General features: G+C 46.6%; 2 protein-coding genes across 7 annotated transcripts in view; one reads left to right on the plus strand and one right to left on the minus strand.

The window, feature by feature from the left end:
• GJA8 (gap junction protein alpha 8) overlaps positions 1-17,714 on the minus strand; it is a 60,057-nt gene extending 42,343 nt beyond the window's left edge. Inside the window, exons 1-9 of the mRNA XM_080577734.1 lie at positions 16,366-17,714; positions 11,117-11,303; positions 10,816-11,013; positions 9,115-9,257; positions 8,235-8,296; positions 6,677-6,792; positions 5,813-5,884; positions 3,115-3,227; positions 2,798-2,845 (exon numbers count right to left, since the gene is read on the minus strand). The gene's annotated coding sequence lies outside the window, so the exon portion shown is untranslated. The remainder of the gene's footprint in view (positions 1-2,797; positions 2,846-3,114; positions 3,228-5,812; positions 5,885-6,676; positions 6,793-8,234; positions 8,297-9,114; positions 9,258-10,815; positions 11,014-11,116; positions 11,304-16,365) is intronic.
• On the plus strand, positions 676-21,594 carry GJA5 (gap junction protein alpha 5). Of its 6 annotated transcripts, XM_080578229.1 has the most exons (4): positions 8,306-8,682; positions 9,699-9,760; positions 10,873-10,969; positions 18,669-21,594. In XM_080578229.1, the coding sequence occupies exon 4, from the start codon at positions 18,722-18,724 to the stop codon at positions 19,829-19,831; it is 1,110 nt and encodes a 369-aa protein (XP_080434355.1). In that variant the 5' UTR covers positions 8,306-8,682; positions 9,699-9,760; positions 10,873-10,969; positions 18,669-18,721; the 3' UTR covers positions 19,832-21,594. The 6 variants fall into 6 exon arrangements, with proteins under 6 accessions (XP_080434357.1, XP_080434353.1, XP_080434355.1 ...); XM_080578231.1 differs by lacking the exons at positions 8,306-8,682; positions 9,699-9,760 and adding an exon at positions 676-2,629; XM_080578230.1 differs by lacking the exon at positions 9,699-9,760 and having other exon boundaries at positions 10,863-10,969.
• The last annotated feature ends 3,474 nt before the right edge of the window (positions 21,595-25,068 follow it).

The raw sequence follows: 25,068 nt of genomic DNA on the forward strand, positions 1-25,068 counted from the left end.
TGCCCGTGATTCTTTCTACGCTGGCAGTGTTACGTAGGCAGCCTCTTAATAAGCTCAAGCTTTACAGCTGGGACATCTCACAGCAGCACAGCTATCTAACCCCAGCATGGAAGAGCACACCTCAGGAACTGTGTGCTGGTACTGGCACCACATGGCAGCATGTGGCAACCTACCAGGGTAAGATGTTCCTCAGCATCCATGCATCTGTCTGGTTGGCAACCTTTGCCATCCCAGAAGCTTCTGGGAAACCATATGACTCCTGGTAGGAAAAACAGGAGCTTCAACAATCTACAACATTTTCCATTCTATGATGCTTTTATGGAGAGGGACCTTTACCCACGTGAATGGCCCCAAGCTGTGACTATATCAAATTACTTACATGACCAAGTCTTTGCAGGATCCCAGCCTCAGGGATTACTGGGAGTTCAACAGTGGTGAGTGAGTGACAAAAAGGCTCTCACAGAATACATTTGGGGTTCCTACTTATTAGAACAAAGTGTGAATTAAATGATACCGGTGTAGGTGACACAGATTCCAATAAGTGCAAATAAAATATTTCCCATTGCCAGAACACCATCTCGTGATTCACATGTAGTATCCCTTACAGCAGAGGCAATTGAGAAGTATATTGACTAGCTGCTGTCTGCCTCAGAATTCCCCTAGCAAAGCTGGCCTGGTTAGCAGTGCAGGGTGGTCGACTTCCAGGCTATCAAGTCTCACTGAAATCAATGCAATTCAAGAACGTACTTAAAATAAAGTAAACACCTACAGACTGTAGTGAACTAAGATACTGCACCGTTCTCTGAGGTTTCTTGGTTGATTTGTTTACCAAGGAAGTATCTCAGAGGGACAGAAACTAGCAAAATATTCTAAAAGCTGTAGGAATACCCTACAAGCAAGGTAAACGTAAATGTAATGTAAATGAGAGGTGGTTGCATTTACACTAAAACTACAAAGTTTAAGACCCAATTTCCTAGGTCTTTCCAGAGATCATGCACTCCCTTTGACCCTCATATAAGCATCTAACCTGGCTAAATTAAAAGGAAAACATAAGCCAAGATCTTCTACCACTTGCCAATGCAAGATGTGCTATTGCCCTAGGCCTCAGAGATCACTGTCGTTATGCATTCCTGCTTTTAACTAAGCTAATCAGGAGAAGAAGGAAGAGAATCTTTGAGGTGGGCTCCTCTTCCTTTCATCTGGAAAGTGGTTACTGAGTTGTTCAAAGCTTTTGTGCATAGCTCTGTGCACTCTGTACCTCTCAGCGTGTGAGTTTCTAGAGACTCCTACTGCACTATTGAAAGGAAAGGTGAGTTCTTCCTATACGTTCCCTGGAAGCAGGCTAAAAACACAATTAGCAGAAAACCCTCCAAAAAATAGCGGATGATTTTTCATTAAGCAGAGTTTGTAAATGCTTCTCAGTTACTTGTTCTATTCTCTTCTCCTTTCTTTGCAAATGATGGAACGCCTTAGAAAGGGTCAGACAGTGTGGACATTTTTGGCTTGAGAGTCTAATAGTGTGGTTGTCCATTCTTCTCCATAGCCGCATGCCAGCATGTGTTCAGTGACTTAATGGCACTGCTACTTTGGGGCAGCTAAACAGAGCAGCAGACTGCAGCTGCTTCTGAAGATATAAATATTTTTACAGTTGGGGGGCTCAAGTAGCCCCACAGGATCAAGGACACCTGGGTTCTATTCCTGGCTCTTCTACAGACCTGCTGTATTGTTTCGCTCCTTTCAGAAGCTCTAAATGAAGACCTTTTCCTGCCATATCTGTAATTTTAGGCGTGAGATTTCAATTTGAAAATCTGGACCACAATGAGGGGTTTGGGGTGTTGGGGTAGGACTGTGAATGCAGGACATTCACCTGATAACAAAATCCCACCAAAGCCATTCCACTGGTGAACACCATGAATGGTTCACAGGCCAACCTTACTTGCACCATTTACCAGTTAGCCATCTGCTCCCTTCAGATATTATTTTATGGCTTTCCTTTGTTTTTCACCGAGGCCTAAACAGGAATGAAATTGTGAGTCTTGTCGCTAGCCCTTTTAAATAAATAGCTCTGCCATCGCTCTAATAAGTTTGACAAGTTGGTCCCAGGCCCTGGACAGGAAGCTAATAAACTTTAAGTTGCTTTTCTATTGTTTTCCTAAAACAATTTGACTTCCTTTCTGATAGCCTCAAATTCCTTCATTAAAAATAGAGTAGCTGGGAGCCAGAGGAAGAGCTGAACGTGAGCCAAGTTGTGCTTACAATGCCGCCTGCGTAAGATCACATTTTTATCCTGATCCACGAAGACTCTTTAAAAGAATAGCAGGCAGACAGCTGCCAGTGCATGTCAGGAACAGCTCAGAAGCCAGTCTCCCCCAGCATCGGTCCTTCAGGCTTGAGGGAATCTCCAGCCAGTGAGCCAGTTTCAGACCACAGCAGGAGGCTGAGTCCCAGGGAGCTGACTGGGGTTTGTTTCCCCTATCCATAGTGTCCTCCCTCAGACACGGATCTCTTCTGGGAGCCGAACAGTGACAGAGAGGTGGGCTCCAGCAAGACCAAGGGGCTGTGCTAAAGCTAACCCTTTGGTCAGCTTCACCTGCTCCTATCTCTACCTGTACTGGCTCTGCAAAAAGAGGTAAAGGTCTATTCTTTCTTTTCTTTTCACTTTGTGAAATATCTATAGGTGTATATGCATACACATGTATTTGTGTGAAGCAGTAATTGATCTAGCTGGAAATCTACAGGACAAGGTGAATGTCTGGTGGCTAGGTAGATGAGGATTCCTTGCTTAAAAATGACTTACTAATCATTTGGACAAATCCTTTGGCTCTCCATGGTTTTGTTCCTCCACCTGTAAATCAAGGAGAGTGTTTATGAGAGGTGTAATTACATTATTATTTGCAAAGCACTTCTCAGCTACTCGGAGATGTTTTAGAGTTGGGAGGTGGAAGCAGCAGCTGTGAGAGTACAGTGTTTTATTTCCAGTAACATAAAGTTGACAACTAAGCTCTAGTGGTCATTTTAGATGGTCATTTCTCCTCACTAAGATGAAAGCCTCTTACAGATTTTCTTGCTGAAAACTTTATTGGCATATGAGACTGACACAGTGATATTTCACACCTTGTTGTTTCTTTTTTCTTCTTTTCTCATTCTTTGCTGGTTTGGTACTCTGGTCTGTATGGTGTTTTCACACTGATGGGCAGCTGAACTCCACCACACTGCTCTCTCACTCTCTGTCCTCGAAGAGGGGAAGAAAACACAATGAAAAAGTGCTTAAGGGTTGAGATAAGGACAGGGATATTGCTTACCAATTACTGTTATGGGCAAAACCTTTTCAGCATAGGAAGATAAATATAATTTATTGCCTATTGCTAACAGACCCAAGGAATGAGAAACTGAAAGCTAACTAAAAACACCTTCCCCCCATTCACCCTCTTTCACCTCCTCACCCCCGGATGGTGCAGGGGAACGGGGAATGGGGGCTGCAGTCAGTCCCTGATGCTTTGTCTCTGCTGCTCCTTCATGGTCCCACTCTGCCCCTGCTCCATGTGGGGCCTTCCCACGGGATGCCATCCTTCCGCAGCTGAGCCTGTGGGGGCTGCCCACAGGCAGCAGCTCTTCCAGAACTGCTCCCACATAGCTCCGTACCACCACGGGGTCCATCCCCCAGGAGCAAACTGCTCCAGCACGGGTCCCCCACAGGCAGCAGCTCCCCCCAGACCCCTGCTCCTGCGTGGGCTCCTCTCCACGGGCTGCAGCTCCGGCCCGGGGCCTGCTCCTGCGGGGGCTCTCCATGGGCCGCAGCCTCCTCCAGGCCGCATCCACCTGCTCCACCGGGGGCTCCTCCATGGGCTGCAGCGTGGAGATCTGCTCCGTGTGGGACCCGTGGGCTGCAGGGGGACAGCCTGCTCCACCAGGGGCCTCTCCACAGGCCGCAGGGAAACTGCTGCTCCCTGCCTGGAGCACCTCCTGCCCTCCTGCTGCACTGACCTGGGGGTCTGCAGGGCTGCTTCTCTCACATGTTCTCACTCCTCTCCCCCAGCTGCTGTGTCTCAGCAGTATTTCTCTTCCTTAACTCTGCTTTCCTAGAGATCCAACCAGCATCGCTCACTGGCTCAGCTCTGGCCACCAGCGGGTTCCTTTTGGAGTCAGCTGGAGCTGGCTCTGGTCTGACATGGGGCAGCTGCTGGGCTCTGCTCGCAGAGGCCACCCCTGCAGCCTTGCCGTGTGAACCAAATACTGGTTGGAAAGAAACTGAGGCAAAAATGTCCATGAATAATGGAATCAATTGGGGATTTTTTTATTTTTATTCTTTTACTAAAGAAGGAATTGTGACTATAAAACTATTCCCCCTCATTCAGGGACCTATCATCACATGCTACTCCTGTTCCCTTGGGCCCAGTCTGTCCTTGGGAATTTGCTTCCTGCTGGAGGATGCCTTCAAGCTGTCTCCAGAGGTTTAAGCTACAGCAGAGAACCTCTATCTCCCTCCTTCTCTTTCAATCATATCCATGCCAGGGGATTTTGGATAAAACGTTTCACAAGGGAAGTCCGCTGTATCAGCAGGAAAGCACAAGTTATTTACCCTTCAGACAATCTCTTGAAGTTCTCAGATCTCAGGAGAACATTTACTGACATTTGAAACACCCTTACAGCAAAGCCAGATGCTGCAAGAACATCTGCTTTATGTGAAGAAGCACATTCATATGTGAGCTCTCATCTATACTGCTGCATGTTTGCAGATCTTCTCCATGCATTGTGTTGGCTTGCCCATTTTATTTGTTTAAATCCCTGACACAGAAGGAATACTCCATTAAATAACCACGGGATCAATGCTGAAAAGCTCATCACACTGAAACTCTTTTCAGGATTTACCTGGCTTCTGCGTGAAAGGGAGCAGCTCTGATAAGGCAATAAGGGAAGTACAGGAAACAGAATGAAAAAGGGACCTCTTGGCTTATCAGGTTCAATCCTTTTGAATAACAGGCGAGTACAAAACAAATGGCCTTTTCTAAACTTACTAAGCTCTACCCTAAATCTCATTAGGTTTCCACCCTCACTTCTGTTACTAGAATGCTGTTCCAGCACCTCCTTCCCTGCTCTGTTGCTTAGAAACCTTCTGGTTTCCAACCTAAATTCATTCATGGCCAATTTATATCTATTTATTCTTATGCCACATTGTCCTTTAGCTTATGTAGCTCTTCTCTCTCCCTAGCACTTACTTGCCCAACCCCCAATTCCAAAAAGTATTTATAGGCAGCAAATCTCTCCTCTCTTAACCTTTGCTCTGCCAGACTAAGTAACTAAGCTGCCTTACAGTATTCACCCTGCGGGCACATCACACGATGTTTTAATTACTCCGAGTAGCTGCAGTAGCACGAAGTTCAGTGCGAAATAATTAATGCAGAGAAGGTCGTCCTGGTACCTCATCTATTTTCAAATCAGTTCAGATATCTGTTTGCAGTCACTTCTGTGACTGATAAGTAAACATACTCTTGGCCGAGAGACTTTCCATTCCTCTAATCACCCTGTTGACTTTCTTTGCACCTGTTCCAGGCTCAATGTCTTGAACATGGGTGAGCAGCACTGCACACAGTATTCCTGGGGGTCCTTGCATCCTCTTGGATGACATTAATCTTACTCGCTACAACTGGAAATACTGCTCTGGCCTGGAAGCTCACTTGCCATTTTCACCCCCATCACATCATTGGAAGCCTTCATGCAGGACTTTCCCCTTCTCTGTCATGCCAACTAGGAACTTCCAAGTGCTTGGAGAGATTGCTAGTGTCTGACTTCGCACTTTCCCATTTAAGCTCACCTTTATCACTCCAGCTGTGGAGAGCCTTCAGTTCTCCTGGTGCTGGAATCACCTCTGTCCTGATGATAGGCTCTGTTCCATCAGCAGATTTCATTAGCATTTTTACTTTCAGTGTCAAGGTAATTAATGAAAATATTAAGAAAGATCAGTCCTAAGTGCAATCTTTGAGCAGCCTCACAGATAATTTTCTTTCAACCTATTAGGGAACTTGTGTTTCAATTCCATCACTCTCTTACCCACTGGAGGATTTTTCTAATAATCCCTGTCTTATTCAGCTGAGTCTTTTAAAATAATTTGCTTCTTCTGGGATCTTATGCCTCACTGAAGTCTAGGTAGATATGGTCTGCTATGTTTCTTTTACCTAGAAGGTAGGGAATTTTACCTTTCCTCAAAAGATGATGCACGCTGTCCTATTTTCCCCTTACCTCCTGTATTTCTCCTTTCCTTCAAAATCTGTTCCACAGCACCACAAACTGCTGAGATCTGCAAGCTGCACATGGCAAGCTGTCAGCTGTTCTCCTCGTCCCCACTGTCTGGGGGAGCATTCTCTTCCACTTGCTCTCCTCACTCAAGTCATAAAAGTTTTGCATAGCAGTCTCTTGGGGAGGGGAGGAAAAATCCTTCTTCCCAGCTTACCAGTGGGCAAAGCACTAGCTGTGGAGCTGGAGAAGCTGCCATGACACCTTTGTTTTCCCTAGAAGAGGCTGCAGTATGATAGAGAGGAGGAGGGAGGACACGCTGAGTGGCTGGCTAAGGCATCCATACGACATCTCTATTCACCTGTCTTTTACCTCCCAATCTGCCTTCACCCAACACCAAAAAAAAAAAAAAAAAAAAAAGAGAGAGAGAGCTCAGAACAGTTACCTCATGTACGTGATGCAGAAAGTTTCTCCCTATATTCATTCAATAGAACTCCAGCATATTTGCAGTATTCAGAGATAAACTCTGTAGGAGAAAGAGTATACTACTCTGGGACAATACTGGGGTAGGAAACACAAAGGATTGATCATGGAAAATCAGATCTGATCATTGTGAGTGTACAGCAAAGTTTCAATAAGGCAGGGCAGGGATATTACATTTCAGACAGCTTACTTGCAGGGATTGCCTCTCTGTAGCACATGAAAAACACTTGACAAGCCTTAGCTAGCCTATTCCAAAGCCATCTGTGAGTTAGATCTGTACTACTAACACCTTTTCTTGGACACTTCTATATGATGAAGTTCTTGACAATTTCACTGGCATAAAATCAACAAAACTTTAAATAATAATGCTTAGCGGAAATATCTTCAGAAAGACTAATGAAAACATTGATATTCTCCTTCCTGTGGAATTTCATCACAGGCATAAAACTGCAAGGCAAGAGAGAGAAAAACAACTCCAGAAACATTCCCATTTTCTTTGAAGACACGGGAAGCCTTTCAATAAAGTTAGAAATGAAGTGGCAAATTATTATGGGTTTCCCCATCCTAGGAGTTTTCTGAGCTGCTATGGGAATGTACTGCATGTCCTGTACTAATCATCAGTGAGGATTCAGCGGGAGGGAGATTAGCCCTCCTGAAAAGGAGCTGCACTCTTAACTTCAGAGTGAGAGTGTCCACATGGGACATGACTCCAGAGCAGCCTCTGCACAGCACTGTGTATCTTCTAAATAAAGGGGATACTAAATTAGTAGGAGAACAACGATTAGATTAGAAGAGTTGCCAGCCCTGTGTTTTAGTCTCTGGACTACTTTTGCTTCATGATCTACACTAGCTGCTGCACAGAGGCTGTACAGTTATGTTCTGGATGGGAGATAACTAGCCCAGGAAGGATTGCTGGAGGGACACCAGCCAAAGCTTGTGTGCAGCAAGCCAGTTCTCAGGGAACCACAGTTTTCTAAGCAAATCTCGCTCTCCTGACACTGGTTCTTTCAGACCAGCCTTTATCAAAGCCAGAAGGCCTCTCTGATTCACCCTCATCTCTTGGTTCAGTGTGCAGGAATCAGAGTCTCAATTTGACACATACATAAAATATAAGACCTTCAGACATGTCCAGACAACATTTTTAAGACAGGCCCAAAGGTTCATGCATCAGACTCTGTGTGTGTATAGGAAGGGGGCAGCTTGTCAAAACCCACCTTGCCTGGCAGGCAGGTTATTCTCTATTTATCCGTAAGGGGGCCTGGGACACCTTCCTGGGAAGCATCAAGTGCCCCCCGGGACAAGACTACAGCTATGCTGGGGCCCTGGTCCAAGCCAGCAAAGCAAGCCCTGCCTTACTTGGAGAGGTACAGGACCCTGCTCCACATGGATTCTGCTTTGCCTAAGCCTGAATGAGTCAGAAAAATATCCTTCATCGATGTCCTATGTGGAAGAACCTTCCCAGAGTCTGGCTGGGATAGCTGTGGTGCGACCCTGTCTCTTTTCAATTAAGGAAGACTTACTTATACCACGGCGTGTTATCTGGGGGAGGAGGTGCAAGGAACAGCAGCAGCGGCAGCAGCAACTGGAAGGGAAAGGGAGAAGTCAGCAGTGAGTGCATCCTGTCAGTATGGGGAGGGTGGCACAGAGAGAGACTGAGCATGGAGAGGGAGGAATACGACCCGTGATCCTTAAAGGAAAAACAACAGGAAACTAGGTTTGAAAATAGAAAGATTAAGCTGGAGGGGGTGGGAGAGACAAGAAAAGTAGGTGAAGAAAGAAGAGAGGCAGTGGGGAAGACAGAAAGTGACACAGAAAGGGGGTGGAGAAAAAAGAGGGGAAGAGAGAGAGAGAACCATACTAAAGGAATAAAACCAAGCAACTGAGAAGAACGAAGAGTTCAACTCAATTACAGAAAGGAAAAGTGCTAAGGCAAGGAAAGGAGACAGAACAAAAGACTCTGGAAATCAGGTAAGTAACCATGAGAGGGAAATAACAGAACTGCAGGAGCATCAACAGGGAGATCAAGCTGTTTAGACTCAAGGGTAAAACAGCATGAGGGGAGAGATGGACTTGGTGAGGCAGGAAAAGAAGGACAGCCAAAAACAACTTAAGAATTCTACTTTTTCTTTCCATTTCTATCCAAAGCATTCCCACTAGTAATAAGGTGGGTTTGGGGCATTTTAAAAATTACACCGTTTTTGCCACAGGCGGCTACACAGAACTGACAGGGGAGCCTCCCTGCAATAAACACGGATACCAATAGATTGCCATGTACAGGATGGCAGAATAAAAGCCGCACATATCTTCAGACATTATAATGTGCAAATTGTAGTTTCTGCTAGATCCCATTTCTGCATGCTGTCAGGCTGCTCTAGGGAGAGTGGCAAAGGGAACTCTTACCTGTGAGAAGCTGCCAGGGTATAAGCGCTTTATCAAGCGTCTGTGTAAACTGCCTATATTCCAAAGCACGCAGAATAGTTTCAAAATACCTCCGTTTCTTTTCCTTGAGAGTATTGTATCCTGGCCAGTCTGTGATGTGGACCCTGGGAACATAACTCAAATGTAGCGAAGTGCCTTGCTCGTGTCCCCCAATCATATGTGCAGCACGCACCGCGGGTGGAATGCCTTTCTTCTCCATCCCGGCACGGCTCAGAGCAGCCTCAGCAAAGAGGCACACGGATCTAGAGGGACAAAAACCCGCTCCCACTCGCAGCTTCTTCTTCTTTTTGTTTGCCTTCCTAATTTTTTCCCCTATTTGCATTTGGCATAATTACTCGATTACATTTCCATAATTTAATATCTCCAGCATTGCAACCGCACGTTTTAAAGAGTAGCCCAGCTTGAAAATACAGTGTCCAGTTGTCTGGTAATTGCTACATCTGATCCAGCATAGTTACTTTGGTAACCCCTTTGATTTCCCAAAGGGTCATTTTACTGGTCATTTGCAGTGTCTAATGAGCTTTGTGGCATTCTGATTTTAACAGCTCAGGTAAACTGAGGCAGTACCTCTGTCTCTGAAGTACTGTAAAAACCACCAGAGGATTATGTAAGTAGCATTTCTGGATAAACCTCAGGCACAAAAAGTAACAGGCTAAATGAGCCTTAATTGCTGAAGTCTTCCTTCATGCTAAAACCTTGATGAGGAGGCACATGTGAAAGGTTTTCCCTACTGCTGTCTATGTGAACCTCTCCTTAAGGCTAAAAGACTTAATGCATGTAATATATGTTTGCATGTGTGTGTGCAGATAGGAGTGGGTTAAACTGTTACTCAAAATTCTCACACAGGTGCTGTATTTGTACCAGACGCCAAACAACTCTGCATCTGTTGGTCTTTTCAAAATGTACTCTGTGAAGAAAGCAGAATGTTTCTGACTTTCTTCCCCCTTTCCTTGAGAGCAGAACACTAGTTTAGGAGAATTCCTGAGGGTTCGGGATTTAAAATACTCATCAGACTCTGGTTGCTTGGGAACTATGTTAAGTATTCCTGCTACTATAAGTATTTGGCTTTTGTTTTGCCTTTTTTTTTTTTTCCACTCAACACTATATATTATCACACTGTTTCAGTATTTTGGACTCTCACATGAAAAATGTAAACCTTGTCAGGAAATACAGAATTTCCTACCCTAGACTCTCTTCTCTTTTTGACCTTCAGAGAGATTTCACACATTCTGCACGTTTGTCCTTGTTTTCTGACTTATCTCAAAGCATTGAAAATAGACAAGAAGGAATGAGTAACTCAGCACTATACCATGTCATTAGGGAGCATATTTCAGAGACTGCTCCACACCTCGGGTGCTGTTGTATGAAGCACGTGAACAGAGGCTTAAAATTAGAAATAGTTCCCAGGAGGCACAAGAGAAACTTCAATCTTTGGGCTAAGAATTCATGAAGAAGAAAAGAAATCAATTTTATGCCTATTGATAAACAACACATAGATCTCTATAAGCAATACTCTAATATGCCAGCTCTTTCACGAAATAAAGAAATATTCATGTCATACAGTAAGTAATGAGCCGAGATGCATGTCCCTAAGTCTCTCCAGTGTATCATTAAAGAGGGGTCAGTGGTTTTTAATGTAAGAACTAAGGGTTTTACACTTACATTTCTGTCTTTCTTCGTTATCTTTGTCATAATGGACATGCCTTGAGAACGGCTCAGAATTTCCATATGAAGCTCTTCTCCCTTAGAAGTGGAAAAGCTGGCAGATGCCTTTGTAAGGGCACGGTGGCTCGGGAAGCTGAGCAGTCCAGCCAGGGTAAGTGTTCCAGAGCTCCAGGGTCTTACGCTGCATTTGGATGCCTGGTGGGAAAGGGAGAGAATAGCAGCATGGGAGAAAAGCTGTCTCCAATTTAAAATCACAAAAAACTGTCCAAGAGGACAGGTTTTTGTTCTTGCTACTTACTCCAATTTCCTGTGCAGAGATGGGGCAAATCACTTAAACCGTGTTTGTTCACAAATGGCCCCTCGGTGGTGCCTCTTGTCTTCTGGATGCTTGCCTCTTAGATGTGGTCTAACTGGTGGAAGTGATAAATGCTCCTGCTCCAGCGTTAACCAAGGAGAGCTCTGCTTCGAACATATGTTGCATAGTGCTAAGTACACCAAAGAAAACAGATTAGCAACATCTCCACACAGCTTCCAAAAGTAATGAACATTTTTAATCTTAATCTCTCTCTGCCTTAGTTCCCCAGCTGCAAAATTCATGTAATACCATCTCCTCACCTCTGAGTGGTAATGAAAATAAGTAAATTAATAATTGTGAAGCGATCAGATACCGTTGTGATGAAAGCCATAGGAAAACCCATGAGGAAACTAATAATTCTGTCTTTAGAACAGGACTTGAATAATGTACAGTAAATGAGGCACAGGCCACCCACTGAACAATAAGGAGAAAACAAAACATTGAATAGCTGCTGCTCAAGAAAGCCCCAGCCAGGCTGGCACGGAATAAGGCAGGCATCCTGTGCAAAGAATGAGGTGACAATGTGAGGATGTGGTTAAAGACTCATAGCTAGGAGGCACAGGCACAACGAGATTGAATTAAGATTACTTAGGAAAGTAACTCTAGCATTTGCTAGCTCCCTACTGCTTGGTTTTGAAAATTTAATATTAGTTGTTTTTAAAGGGGAAGAGGGCATATATATATGTATATGTTCAAATATATGCTGAGTATAAAAAATAATCTACTCACAAGCTATAGCCTAACTTTGCCCTGGATGAGAAATGAAATGCTTGGAAGCAAGGCTACAGCCGTGAGGCTGGGGTGTGAAGAGAATCCTAAGGATCTTCGGGCAGAAAGAAGAAAGGACATTTGATGAGGTATAAGTGGGAAGTAAATAGTTGCTGAAAATTTCCCCTTTCTGAAGCTGAAAGTGTTAGCAACCTGGGTGCTGTAGAGAGTTAAATGGCCAAAATAGCCCAAAAGCTGACCCTCCAGAGAAGGGTCAGTGGGGAGCTTGACTGTGGGAGAGCAACAGGGAACGGATAGGCAGGGAGACATTGAGGGAGAAGGGGGAATAAAGGATAGTGTAAGTCTGAATTTGAGCCCTTTCCTTCTCCTGTTACCTCTCCAATCTGTTTTATCCTGACACTGTTCTGAGCTGCATTTCATGCAGTCTGTGAATCAGCCTAAAATCACAAGAATAGGTATTTTACCACTGCATCAGGCCCAATGTGATGCCCACCATCACCTCCATGTCTCCTTACACCAGCCTCCCCCACTGTCTACGCAGTGCTTAATAACAATTTCTGTCAGCAGAGTTCAGGAACTGCTTTACTATGGCAGTCCCTAAATTTCTCGACATGTTTCTATCTTCCGGAGCTCCCTCTGCCCTGCTTTGATGTCCTCTCTCCTGTATACAGCACTGCCCAATTTAGTACCAGCTGCAGATGCATCTAGGCTAGCTTCTCCCTACAGAGATAAATATACTGTCAAGAGCACCAAGCCCAGTCATCCTGAACTGGATGTTCTTCAACCTGTTAGTTAAGGAATAGGCTGGATAATATCCATTAGCCTGTTTGTAGCATTTACATCAACTGATCTCTTTTTCTAGCAAAAAGCATATGTGAGACTTTGTTTAGCTTATCCCAAGACCAGTTTTATTGCATTTGTTTGGCTAAGGGCTGATGTTTGCAATGCACAGAGAGAATCCCAAGAGAATTAGAGGGTGCTCTCCGCATGCTAAGTATAAGCCTGGATACCACTACCACGTAACTATTTGAAGCAGGCTTTTCAAACACAGAGGGACAAATTCATTCCTCAGCTTGATTCAGATGTGTTTGAGGTCTTTTCTGTTCTGGGTCTTCTGTATCCACATCAGACAGAGCTTGGCCCTAATGTCTGGATATGTAAGAACATAAGAGCACAATTTGACCCTATCCAAGGGAAAGAATAAATAATAAAATAAAAAAAAATTAGCCATCCTGTATAGACAAGCAGTAACAATTCAGCACAATGGAAGTCTGCAGCTTCTAGCATCACTTCAGATGAAAATATTCTACATAATACTGTCATCTGTGTGTGTAACACATCCCTGAGGTACTCACTTGGAGGTGTTGAGTGAGCTCCCTCTGTCTGTGTCTCTGTGTGCGTCAGGGTGTGTGTGTGTTCAGGAGGTGACAGGTCATTCAGCTCCCTTATCTTCTCCCCCACTCTCGTTTTTTGTGAACTCTGAGATTTTCCACAGTTGGAGAGGGGGAAAGCACACCTCATCAAGGAATAACAAGCTGTCTGCAACTACAAGCAGGGCCAGTGGTCTGGATTCCAGCATGACACTTCCAGAAATTGCAGTGAACTCAGGAGGAGCAGGGAGATGAGAAACATTGGACGTCTGTCTTCTAGGACAGGAGCTGTTAACAAAGAGCTCTGCTATGAGATTTGAGCACAGGAGTCAAAGTCAATCTCCTTGCAGCTTACAGGACTTTGAACTCAAGGAACTAGCAGAAAGGAATATGGACCTATTTAGTGCAGAACCATGCACAGATCAGAGTTACAAATTTGGCTAAAGAACTGGCCTATTTCAGGCAGAAACTTATCATAAGCACATATATGTGCATATGAAGCCAGAGGGATGGTGTTTGGATGGCAATGCCTGACGTGTCACTGCTCATCTGTTGTACGTACACATGAAAGAGCCAACGCCAGTTAATAGTGAACAAAAAGATACATCCTGAGGTGGGCTTTAGCATTGATTTATGTCCCAAAGCTCTGAAAAGCCAACCTGAAAAATGACAGCAGCTGTATTGTGTGGGATGCTGAGAGAGTGGATTACTGCTACCAGGGGGCTGGAGACACCTTAGTAACAGCGTTACCTACCCTCCAGTGCAGAGCTGGAAGTGTCTGCAGGTGTGAACGGCCAATTTTCCAAGGCTGGGACCACTCAGCTCAGGCTGCAGCCTGCCAGTTGTTAATGCAGGGGAAAAGATCTTTGCTTGCATGCCTCTGCAGCAGCTATCTGTTGTGCCACGCACTTGCCTGGGCCTGGTAGGAGGTGACACAGCTGGAGGAAGGCAGGCCACAAGCAACTCCTAGGCATTGACCTTGCCACAGCTGACCTGGATGCTCCACTGAACAGGGCTGACACTTCCCAGTGCTTAGAGGAGATGGCTGCCTCCTCATTCAGTAGCTCGAAATGGGGGATCTGCTGCACGGCCTTGGGCAAAAATAGAGTGACTTCGTATTCATGACTCTCCCTTCTCTGGGAACCTCCCTTCCCTTACACAAACGCACCCTGCTGAGAGAGCCTCTCTGAGCCTGCCTGGGACCTGCCAAGGGGAAGAGGTGAGCTGAGAGAGGGAGAGCAGAAACAGTATTATAGTCAGGCTCTCCACTTTATTTTAGAAACATCCTGCAGAGATGTCAACCTCCTGTCACCTTCCTTGTGGGAAAAGTTAGTGTGAAGTGTGGAGCTCAGCTATTTATATCACTGCTGATAGTCTCGCCTGTCTGCTAAAGAGGGGAAAACCAGTGAATTCCTAGCAACTCCTGGGGAAACAGACTCTCATCAAGAAAAAAACCGTGCAGGAACAACCTTCTTGCCTCTTTGGTGTGAGTTTCTTAGCAGTTCCCCACAGCTGTAGCAAGTCTGCCCAACACAGCCCCCCTGCCAGAGTGAGAAAAAGAAATGCAGAGTGCTTGCCTCTCATTCAGAGCACGTGGCATCATAAACAGGAAGGGCAAAGCTGCTCCGAGAGCTACGAACACGTCCTCTCCCACAGAAAAAGGTAGCCCAAGAAGAGGATGGCGGAGAGCAGCACTCTATTGGCAAGGCAGCCTGGTGCACTAGCAGGTGCCATCCCTGCTAGGGTATTTTTATCTCGGCATTTGGCAGTCACAAGGCCCCGAGGTGGGTGGGAGCCACGCTTGGTCTGCGGTTTTGCTGCTTGGTTTTTCCCAGCGTTAATTGCGTTCCAGGTGACGATGAAGCCGGGACAGCCACGCCGCTGGGTTTGTGCCGGGCTGCGCTGGGCTTTGTCACATACACGTTTCCTCTTGCCAAGACCTCGTGACTGCGCACAGCCCCTCTGCTGCTCCAGCAGAAAGCTGCCAGCCAAGAGCACAGCAGCGCGGTGGCACGGCCCGAGACTCCGCATGAATATGCACGACGGCTGTCAAGACAGCCTGCTATCAGGTGCCGAGACCTCAGGAAGATACCCCGAGGTATTTTTCGCTGAGTCACGCCGGAGAGAGATGAGATTTGTCCAATTAAGTCCAAAGCAGGAGTATAAAAGGCCACAGATGCTCACACGCTGAGAGGCCGAAGCGTGTGGGGATAACAGTCTGGGAATGAGGAAGGGGAACTATATGGAAAATTCCCAAGAATAGTAAAGCCCCGGGGAGAAAGGCTGTGTCAGAGACAGTCCTGTATAGCCAGGAAAAGCTGTCAGGAGGTGACAAAAATTCTTCTTTGCTTGCTGGCAGCACAGCACTAGATGCTTTCTTCTGTTGTTCTCGGAGGTCCTTGGGCTGGCACGGCAAGAATAGCTCTCTAATAACTAAAACCAGCTAAGCCAAAAACGCTGCACTAGGAAGGACTCCCCTTCTCTTGGTATCCAGCACCCTTTCTCCCATGTCCTCCTACCCCCTCGCAGCAGCCACAGGCTCTGTCTGGGGCTGCAGCAGGCACAGCAGGAGGCGTTCGGCTCCTTGGGCAGCCCCTCCATCAAACAGCCTGCGCGGGGAGCAGCCAGCAGGGAGGGACAGAAGGAATGGCCCTACTTCCTAGTCCAAGCCTCATGGCTGCCAACCTTGGATCATTCAGATTTACCTCCTTTGGGAAAATACTGTGGGACTGTAACTCTAACATCCAGTGTTATTTTTTTAAACTTCTGGACTCCTCTTGCACTTACACTTGCCTGTTTCATGTTCTGTACACATTGATCTTACGTTTGCAAATATCTAGGTGTAGTAGCCTTCACCAGGGGAAAGCAGACCATAGTAAAACTTCAATCTACCTGCACGTGGTAGAGCTGATGCAAAGAGGTGCCCAGTTTGCGAGTGCACATACGCATGGCAGAAAGGAAAACTCAGCCTTGGCACAGACAGGAAGAACTGTTTTAATTTTTACACTAACAAGCAAGGTGAATTAAGAAAAGACAGCTGTCAGCTAGCAACAGCGGGAGCAATAGGGGCACCTGCAAACAACACACACTCACCTGGAAAAATGAGGACACCCACAGTCGTTTACGCTGTCAGGGAAGGGATATTCCACGTGGTACAGTTGTGCTACACCCTAGCGACCTTGGACGCACCTGTACACTGAACTGTAGGCCGGTGGCTGCCTTGTCACCACTCTGGAAAAAATAAATAAATAAATAAATAAAAATCCTGGTTTCAGTACAGCTTTCTGTAAACCCATCACTGATTTAACTGCCTGTATTTAATTCTTGGTGCTCGCAAAACAAAGCCATATGTTAATTCCTCCCAAATGCAGTAACTGCACCAAAGCCATTTCAGCAGTCAGACCCTCAGATTTTTCAGTTTTACCAATGTAAGGAAGGAGAGAATCAGAAAGACAATTTTGTGTGTTACTGCCCCTCTGGTTCTCAGCTGGCAGCAGATGAAACAGCTTCTGCATACTCCAGCAGCCACCAGGATCTACATTAGCACGACTGCAGCACGCCTGCCAGGAAAGAGCCAAAGCCCATCCTCAGCTTGCTGGCGTGCCCCTTCTCCCTCCTCACGCAGCTTCCAACAGGCGGCAGGGCAGCAAATGACCACCTCCCCATCTCCTCACCTGGGAAATCCTCACCTGTCCTCGGGGCAGCCCTCGGCAGCAGCAGGAGTTTAAGAATGAATTCCACTTTCATTCTTTGTCCCATTCACCCACACAGATTGACACCGCGCACAGACAAGTAATGGTAAAAAAATCATCATGTGCATTGCTACAATAAATTATATCAGTTACATAACCGGAGGAGGGAGTATTGTTCCCTCAACAATCGTATGGTCTCCAGCCTTTGCTCACAGGAAATGTACACAACGTCGCTGCAGTAAATTTTCAGCATTTAACAGTGTCTACTCTCCACAGGCATTTTTGCACAGTAAAAACAATTGGCTTTTAAAGAGGAGACAAGGGAAAACAAGGAAGCAGAGTTATCACTCTTGGTGCCTGCAGCTTTGGGATTTACCTTGTCTAGTGCTTTTAGTATTTCATTATGATGATTATTAAGTTTTGCATACATTTATTGAAAAGACATTTTCAAAAAGAACGACTGTGGGAGAACATTACCTCCAAGGTAATAATGCATACTTTACAGTGCCCAGCCCTTAACCCACACACAAGATAGTGCCCTGGGAAGGTCAGTATGGTGAGTATAACTGCATCAAATGATCACCCAAATACTCCCACAGAACCCCACAAAAAATGGATTAAGCCCATCATTCTCCTTTTATCCGGGGGGTTAAGTGACTTGGCCAGAAAGAGTCTGCCAGAGTCGGAAACAAAACTGAAGCGGGTTCTCCTACATCCTGAGTTTGCAGTCTCACTACCAGCCCACCTAACCTTTCCTCTCAGCAGACCACCTACCAGGAGATGCTGGTCCTTGGGAGGTATTTCGAGGGAGGCTTGTTTCCTTTGTCCATGCCATTTGGGCAGTGAATATTGTCTCAGGGCTTAAGAAAAGAGGAGGGAGCAAGATCCACCATGCAGACTTTGCAGCAGTTCCCATTTTAAGAGGTATGGCAGAGTGGCAGCAGATTAGGTTTACAGGACTGGCACAGCTCACCAAAGTCTTTACAGATCCAAAACACCTCAAACTTGTAAATAAAATGCTTGTAACTGGTGATACTGCAAAACCAAAGCAAAACCCATAGGCAAGGTGCAGGTGGGCAACAGGGAGGCTTTCTATGCCTTTCTTTCAGTGATGACACTCAGCTCAGACACAAAGCTCAGAGCTGCAAGCACTTCACGTTCCAAGTGTCAGTGCAGATATTACTCAATGCAGCACATGAATATGCCAAGGCACTGCCCAGACCAAGCAGTACACCCCAGATCCCAGAGGATTGATCCATTTAAGGATTCTCCAGAGTGCAGTTTGCAAATGGATAACTACTGCTTTAACTACACAGGCCACAGAGGATGCAGTACGCAGACCACAGTGAAAGGACTTTCTGAACCAAGGAAAAATCTGGTTCACCCTCAAAATTGCAGTAGCCCATTTAACAGGTTGTAGTTTGATTATGATTAATAATAATAATGATGATGATGATTTAATAATATAAAACATATATAATAATATAATATAATATTATTATTTAATAATAATTATTATTATTATTATAAAAAGGGTTTGGTGAATGTGAAACAAAGTTTTCAGCAAAGCAGAACTCATTAATCTCAGGTCAAATAAAAACATTTCCTTTGACACAAGCCAAATCATTCCACTCCATGCATCCCCAGCTGGGCATTTCCTGACCTTCCTTAGAACCCCTCTCTTCTGTCTATTTTCACCCACAGAGGCTGTCTCCAGTTCTGCCTTCAAGCCTTCTCCCCTCTCCTGGTGAGCAGAAATGGGGGACTGGAGTTTCTTGGGCGAGTTCCTCGAGGAGGTCCACAAGCACTCCACAGTGGTGGGGAAAGTCTGGCTGACCGTGCTCTTCATCTTCCGGATGCTGGTACTGGGTACCGCAGCCGAGTCCTCCTGGGGGGATGAGCAGTCTGACTTCATGTGCGACACCCAGCAGCCCGGCTGCGAGAACGTCTGCTACGACAAGGCTTTCCCCATCTCCCACGTCCGTTTTTGGGTCCTCCAGATCATCTTTGTCTCCACCCCATCCCTGGTGTACATGGGCCACGCGATGCACACGGTGCGCATGGAGGAGAAGAGGAAGATGAAGGAGGCAGAAAGAGAGGCCCAGGAGATGAAGAACAGCGGTGACAATTACTACCAGCAGAAGTGCCCTGTGGCAGAGAAGGCCGAGCTGTCTTGCTGGGATGAATCGGGAGGCAAAATTATCCTCAGGGGCAGTCTGCTGAACACCTATGTCTACAGCATTTTGATTCGCACTGCCATGGAAGTGGCCTTCATTGTGGGACAGTACGTCTTGTATGGGATCTTCCTGGAGACCCTGTACATCTGCCAGCGGGCACCTTGCCCCCACCCTGTCAACTGCTACGTTTCCCGTCCCACAGAGAAGAACGTGTTCATCGTCTTCATGCTGGCTGTGGCCGTGCTGTCCCTGTTCCTCAGCCTGGCTGAGCTGTACCACTTGGGCTGGAAGAAAGCCAAAGAGAGGTGCTCCCGGGCTTACAAACCCAGCCCCAGCACAGCTCCTGGCAGACTGGAGTCCGCCCCGCAAGTGGAAAGGGCGCAGATGTACACTCCCCCGCCCGATTTTAATCAGTGCTTGGCGAGTCCCAACGGGAAGTTCATCAGCCCTTTCAGCAACAAGATGGCCTCCCAGCAGAACACCGCCAACTTCGCCACCGAGAGGGTCCACGGCCAGGAAGATGCTGCCGGTGAAGGGCCCTTCATGAAGTCCAGCTATGCGGAGAGCCCGGAGGTGGCCAACGAGTGCGCGGCGCCTGCCTTCCCCGAGAGCTACTTCAACGAGAAACGCCGCTTCAGCAAGACCAGCCGCGCCAGCAGCAAGGCGAGGTCGGATGATTTGTCTGTGTGACTTGTCGCCAGGAGGGATGAGGAGAAGGAGTGGTCTCAGCGCTTCGTAAAACTTCTGCAAAGTGGGCCGCAGACTCTTGCCACTAACCTCTCTCTCTTTTAACGCCCTCTTGCTCCTTCTCAGTGAATGTCATCATCACATTGCAGACACTTCTCACAGCTTACGGCAGGGGCAGCCACTGGACGACGCACTCCTGAAGGCTGAGAAGAAGCACCAGTCTCGAGATGTGAAGCTCTTGGCCATATTCTCACCATGGGACCCACAGGGACTGGGGAATTGCCATCCTTAGCCACAGACTGGTAGAGCACAGGCTAGCACGCTCCTGAGGCTGCCTGGCTGCCCCAAACGCAAGGCCAGCCATCCACTGCGACGCTGCATCCAGCAGACTGACTGGACCTCGATCCCCTCAGCCCCCTCGCATCTCCTTTGATGTCTGTCCAACACTCGCTACAGCACTGGGCAATTATACCGAGCTGAAGCTTCTCTCACCTGCAGGGAGCAGAAACACACCGGCGGGCTTTCTGAAAGAAAGACTCTCTCTTCTTTGTTCTCTCTCTTTTTAACCTTCCCTTTCTCTACCTGAGCCCGGATATTTTATACCAGTTTACCTATACGATAAACTCTACTTGAATTTTTTTGACACTGTGCATAGAACTGTTCCCATAGATAGATAAGGACAGCCACGGTCCCCCCACACACAGCTGCTTCGTGTCTAACTTTGGATTCCCTTCCTCATTCCTACCCCAGCACAGCAGGCTGGCCCCTGGGATATCACTCAGATGATCGGTTGACGAAGACTAGGGAATTTTCCCAACATACTTATGTCAGCAATTTTAAGCAAGGCATCCACTAACAGAAATAGAGATTTTCCTCTGAGAACAGACGTCCACCTAGTAAAAAAGGACGAATCATCAAGCGGAAACAAAGTGATTTTTCCCCTTCTTATGCTCATCTTTCAAGCAACCTGAATGCTGCTGAAAGGGTGCTGACAGCTGCCAACTCGGGAGAAAAACATCCTCTGTTTACCTGCAGAAGAGGTACGGCCTGTGTCTTCTCCCTACTACCCTACAAAAAAAAAAAAAACAACACTTCAGCATCTTTTGCAAGGAGCAAGAGGCCCCTCCAGGTCCCGCACGTCAGTGAGCTCCTGGCTGCTCTCTCAAACCCGCCAGCCACTGCAAGCCATGATATCTGTCCTCCCAGAAAATCTCTGTTCTTCCATCAGGTCATCTTCTTCACTTCTGGTGCACGTGGTGTAAGGAACCACCTATGGACCACCTCTTTCCTCCACCGCAGCCTCCCAGAGCTGCCTCTGGAGCCCAGCACTGCACAGTGAGCCTGGTGGGTGAGGTCTGCAGGCAGCTCCCACCCTAGATACATTTTCTCACTGCAGAGCTGACCTTCCTCTTTTAAAGAGGGATGCCATACAGAGCTAAACTGCTCCTTATTGTTTACCCTGCTGTTGGACTGTGTGAGTGAATGGCCTGGGACCAGCTTGTGAGGGGACCAAGCCATTCCCTCTCTTAGCAGCTGCTGAAAAAGTTTGTGAGTCCTTGCTCCCGTTACACAGCCTTGGTACAGTTCTCTGTACGTACACAAACACAACCACACACAGAGGGGGGAAAAAAACTTTTTTTGTTGTTTGTAAGGTGTTTTATAAACATGTATTTTATAATCCTGAAAAGACCTGTGTGCTCGCTCTCCTTAACATGAGATTTTTAGTCCATTGTGCCTAGGTTTCTCCTAATAAAGTTCTAACTCCATCTCTTCTTGTTGGTGTTTTGCCTCTCGTATGGCTGAGAACAGGCCGCTACCATTGCCCCGGCTGCCCGCCAGCCTCTGCTGCTCAGAGATCACAAAAATTCCCACTGCCCAGAGTGGCAGGGATGAGGGGAGAGCTCAGCCAGGGGCATAAATAATAAACACTGGGAAATGATTGATTGACTGGCTAGCAGAAAACCCCTCCAGCTCCCTCTGCACTACCAAGGAAGAACGGGAAGAGCTGGCCAGGGAGCAGCTGCCCTGCCTTGTTGTGACAGAAACTCTCCCTGCTTCCATCCCCTAGCACACCTTTACACCCAGAGCCTGCGCCTCTCCTTCCCATACCCAGTCTGAACTTCATCCCTTACTCCCACTTTCTGGCTTTCACAGGCTCCCTTCTTCTGACCTCGGGTCCCTCTGTCCACCCAGAGGAAGTGCCCTTCCTTTCTCTCTCCACACGCTCTCCCATCCCGTGGGACTCCACACACTGGGAAGCTGGAGACCAGTAATGTACTGGGCCCCAGCAGGGGCATAAAGAACCAAACCAAAATTTCACAGGGACACCAGAACAAGGACCTTTAACTGGTGGAAGCAGGAGGGACCCTTTAGGATCAGAGGAACCTTGTCTGGGGGTGGCAGGGGTCATTCAGCCCAGAAAGGAGGATGCCATGTAGGCCCCACTGCCACACAATGCAGCAAGGAGGCAGGATTAGTCCTTAGTCCTATCAGGCCTGGCAGCTTTTAACTGGCATGTGTCCAGCCTTGGGTTGTGCCTGTCCCTTAGGGCGCCACCTTGCTGGGAGAGATGTATTTAATAAGCCAGGAGCTTATTAAAGCATATTCATGGATTTCCCTTTGAAAAACCTGGCTATTAAGTGATATTGCTGCTTCACGGGGCCATTTAGGCACTAACACAGGCCTAGTTTAATAAATTATTCTCAGTTTATGACAAGCAGTGGTGCAAACTTTAAAAACTCTGCACTACAAGCACTCAGAGGGGTAACGACTCCTTGCTGGAGAGCAAGGTATGGTTAAAAAAACTCTACACTATTTCAGCCCTCCACAATCCAAACATGTTCACAGTTTGGGTTTTGGTGGTCGCTGAGGCCACAGGAGGACAACCACACCAGCCCAGCTCTACACACGCATCAAAGCAGGTAATCTCCCTCTGTCACTCCTGCCTTAATGCCTCCCCGGACCTGTCTTCTAGGTATAACAAGTGGCCAATAGTTGATGGATGATGTTTGCACTGGCTGACAGACCATAAACTTATGACTGGTGGAATCCATTGCCAAGGCCAGCCAGGCTGTCACACCACAGTAGGAGCATATTTACTTCAGCCAGTAAGCGGAGAGGCTGGCCTGTCATTTCAGACAGAGTTTGTGGTTATTGCTTTGTCCCCGATGGATGGATGGATGGACAATCTTTTAGCTGTGACCTAAATCAACATCATATATTAAGTTCAGTCCTTGGATAGGCAGTCAGTCTTTAAATGGCATCATTACAAAGACAGTGCTCTGGGGAGAAAAAAGGAAACACCTGAGATCTTTTTATTCTGCATTTGTCCCTCTTTTCTCAAGAGCCTTACCTGCTGGGGTTAGCTCAGTCTCTCAAAACTGTTATTTTTCCAGTGAGCACTGGAATTGCCATTTAACAGAAATACTGTCCCCCCTCTTCACCTCCATGAGCACACCTCAAACCATTCCAGTATTGCCTTCTCCGACTGGTGTCTTTCAGAGCCAGAAGCCAATTCTGTGTTACAGCTGTTTGCTAATCAGCTGTCGAGTCTGAGATGTGAAAACAGAAAATGTGTGTTTCACCAAGCTCTTAAAACAGAAAGACTTAAACCTATTAATGGAAAAGCTATATTTAAAAATATATAGAATGCCAAAACTAACAAAGTAATGAATCAAGACAAGGTCACTCCAGTAGCCCCTCTCATTTCTACAAAAAGCAGAGCAAGACAGTTGAGTGGAGTAAGACAAATGAGGGAGATACCTAAAAGTAACAGCTGATGCCCAGCATGCAGGTTGAGCAAGTTGTTTCTTCTTTCAGAGTACGTGAGCAAGGCAATACTCGTGCAAACTCAAAGCTGTTGTTTAAGACTGTTAAAAAAGAATGGGTGAAAAGATGCCAGACTACACTATTCTCCTTCAAACACTTTTCCACAAAATAGTGGAGGCCAAGAAATTAGGAAGATCAAATAAATGAATAAATAAATACAAAGAATAAACGCACTGCATACTCATAGGAATGAGAACATGTTTGACTGGACCACAGGTGTCTCAAGCACAAAGACCATAGAAATGCACCATTCCAGAAGTCAGCGTAGCATGGCAGAGTCCCAGCAGGAGTGGTGGAGGCTGCCCAGCCATTGGCCTGGGCCTACGGAGGCAACTGCTGTCCCCAGAGGGAACCACCGTCCCCAGGAGCCCCCGCTGCCACCGCCACTCCCGTCCGAGGCTCTCAGCAACAACGCAGTCTTGCCAAAAGGGTGCCCAGAGTCTTTATAAGCACGGGCTCAGCAGAATGAAGGTATGGACAGCCTGTAGTCTCTCTTGTTCTGGGCCCCGAGAGCAGCTGGCACCCAATTTTCTACTTATCCAAGCAAGGAAGAATGACTTCAAGAACTGGCATGAAGCTGAGAGGCAGCTGAAGGGATGTAATGCCACTGTTTCAGTTATATCCCACTCCTGTTTTCCTCTGCTCACTAGAGCTAACAGGCAAATCTAGTGCTTTTCTTCTGACCTGGTGAACTACCATTATGTGCACAAAAATCAGAAATTTCCCAGTGGCAAAAACAATGACAGAAAAGGGCAACACTGTCTTTACAAATGGCATTTAAAATAAATTAACAAATAAACCAAACAAAAAAGCAGGCAGCCCTATCCAAGGCTATACTACTAACCTGCAAGATGTTTAAAACAAGCAAAAAAAAAAAAACACAATACATGGGCAGCATGGGGTGTGTAGCTCTGCACTGAGTTCGTGTCGTATCCAGCTCTCAGCGCTGAAAGAGCTGGCAGCACTATGAGGAGCCTCCAGCTGTGATGAAGGCTGTGCTGCAGGAAGAAAAGCCTCCTCCCTCTTTTCCCAGTAAGACCACTAACTGCCCCAAGGACTTCTGGAACCTCTTCCCAGTAGGGATTACAGGAGGGTATCCACGGCTTATGCCAGTTTTTGCACACGCATGTACAGCTTTGAATAAAGCACAACATTTTGGTGATTAGGTTGCCAGCCACAGCAGATGTGCAGATGGACTGAGAATGAGGATGGAAGGAGGCAGCTTCTTAAGACACACGTTTTAGGGGGAAAAACTGTGACTTCAAAGTGTAAAATTAATAGCTTTGCTTTTGCCCTCAGCGTTTGTTGCTTGTATGGTCTAGATGAATAAAGATCTTTCTGGGGACCACAGGAATTGTAACAGCACACACACACGCATATAGATAGATACAACATCACCATGAAAATGTGAT

This window comes from Anser brachyrhynchus, assembly GCF_964034855.1.
Source record: "Anser brachyrhynchus genome assembly, chromosome: 1".
Classification (NCBI taxonomy): domain Eukaryota; kingdom Metazoa; phylum Chordata; class Aves; order Anseriformes; family Anatidae; genus Anser; species Anser brachyrhynchus.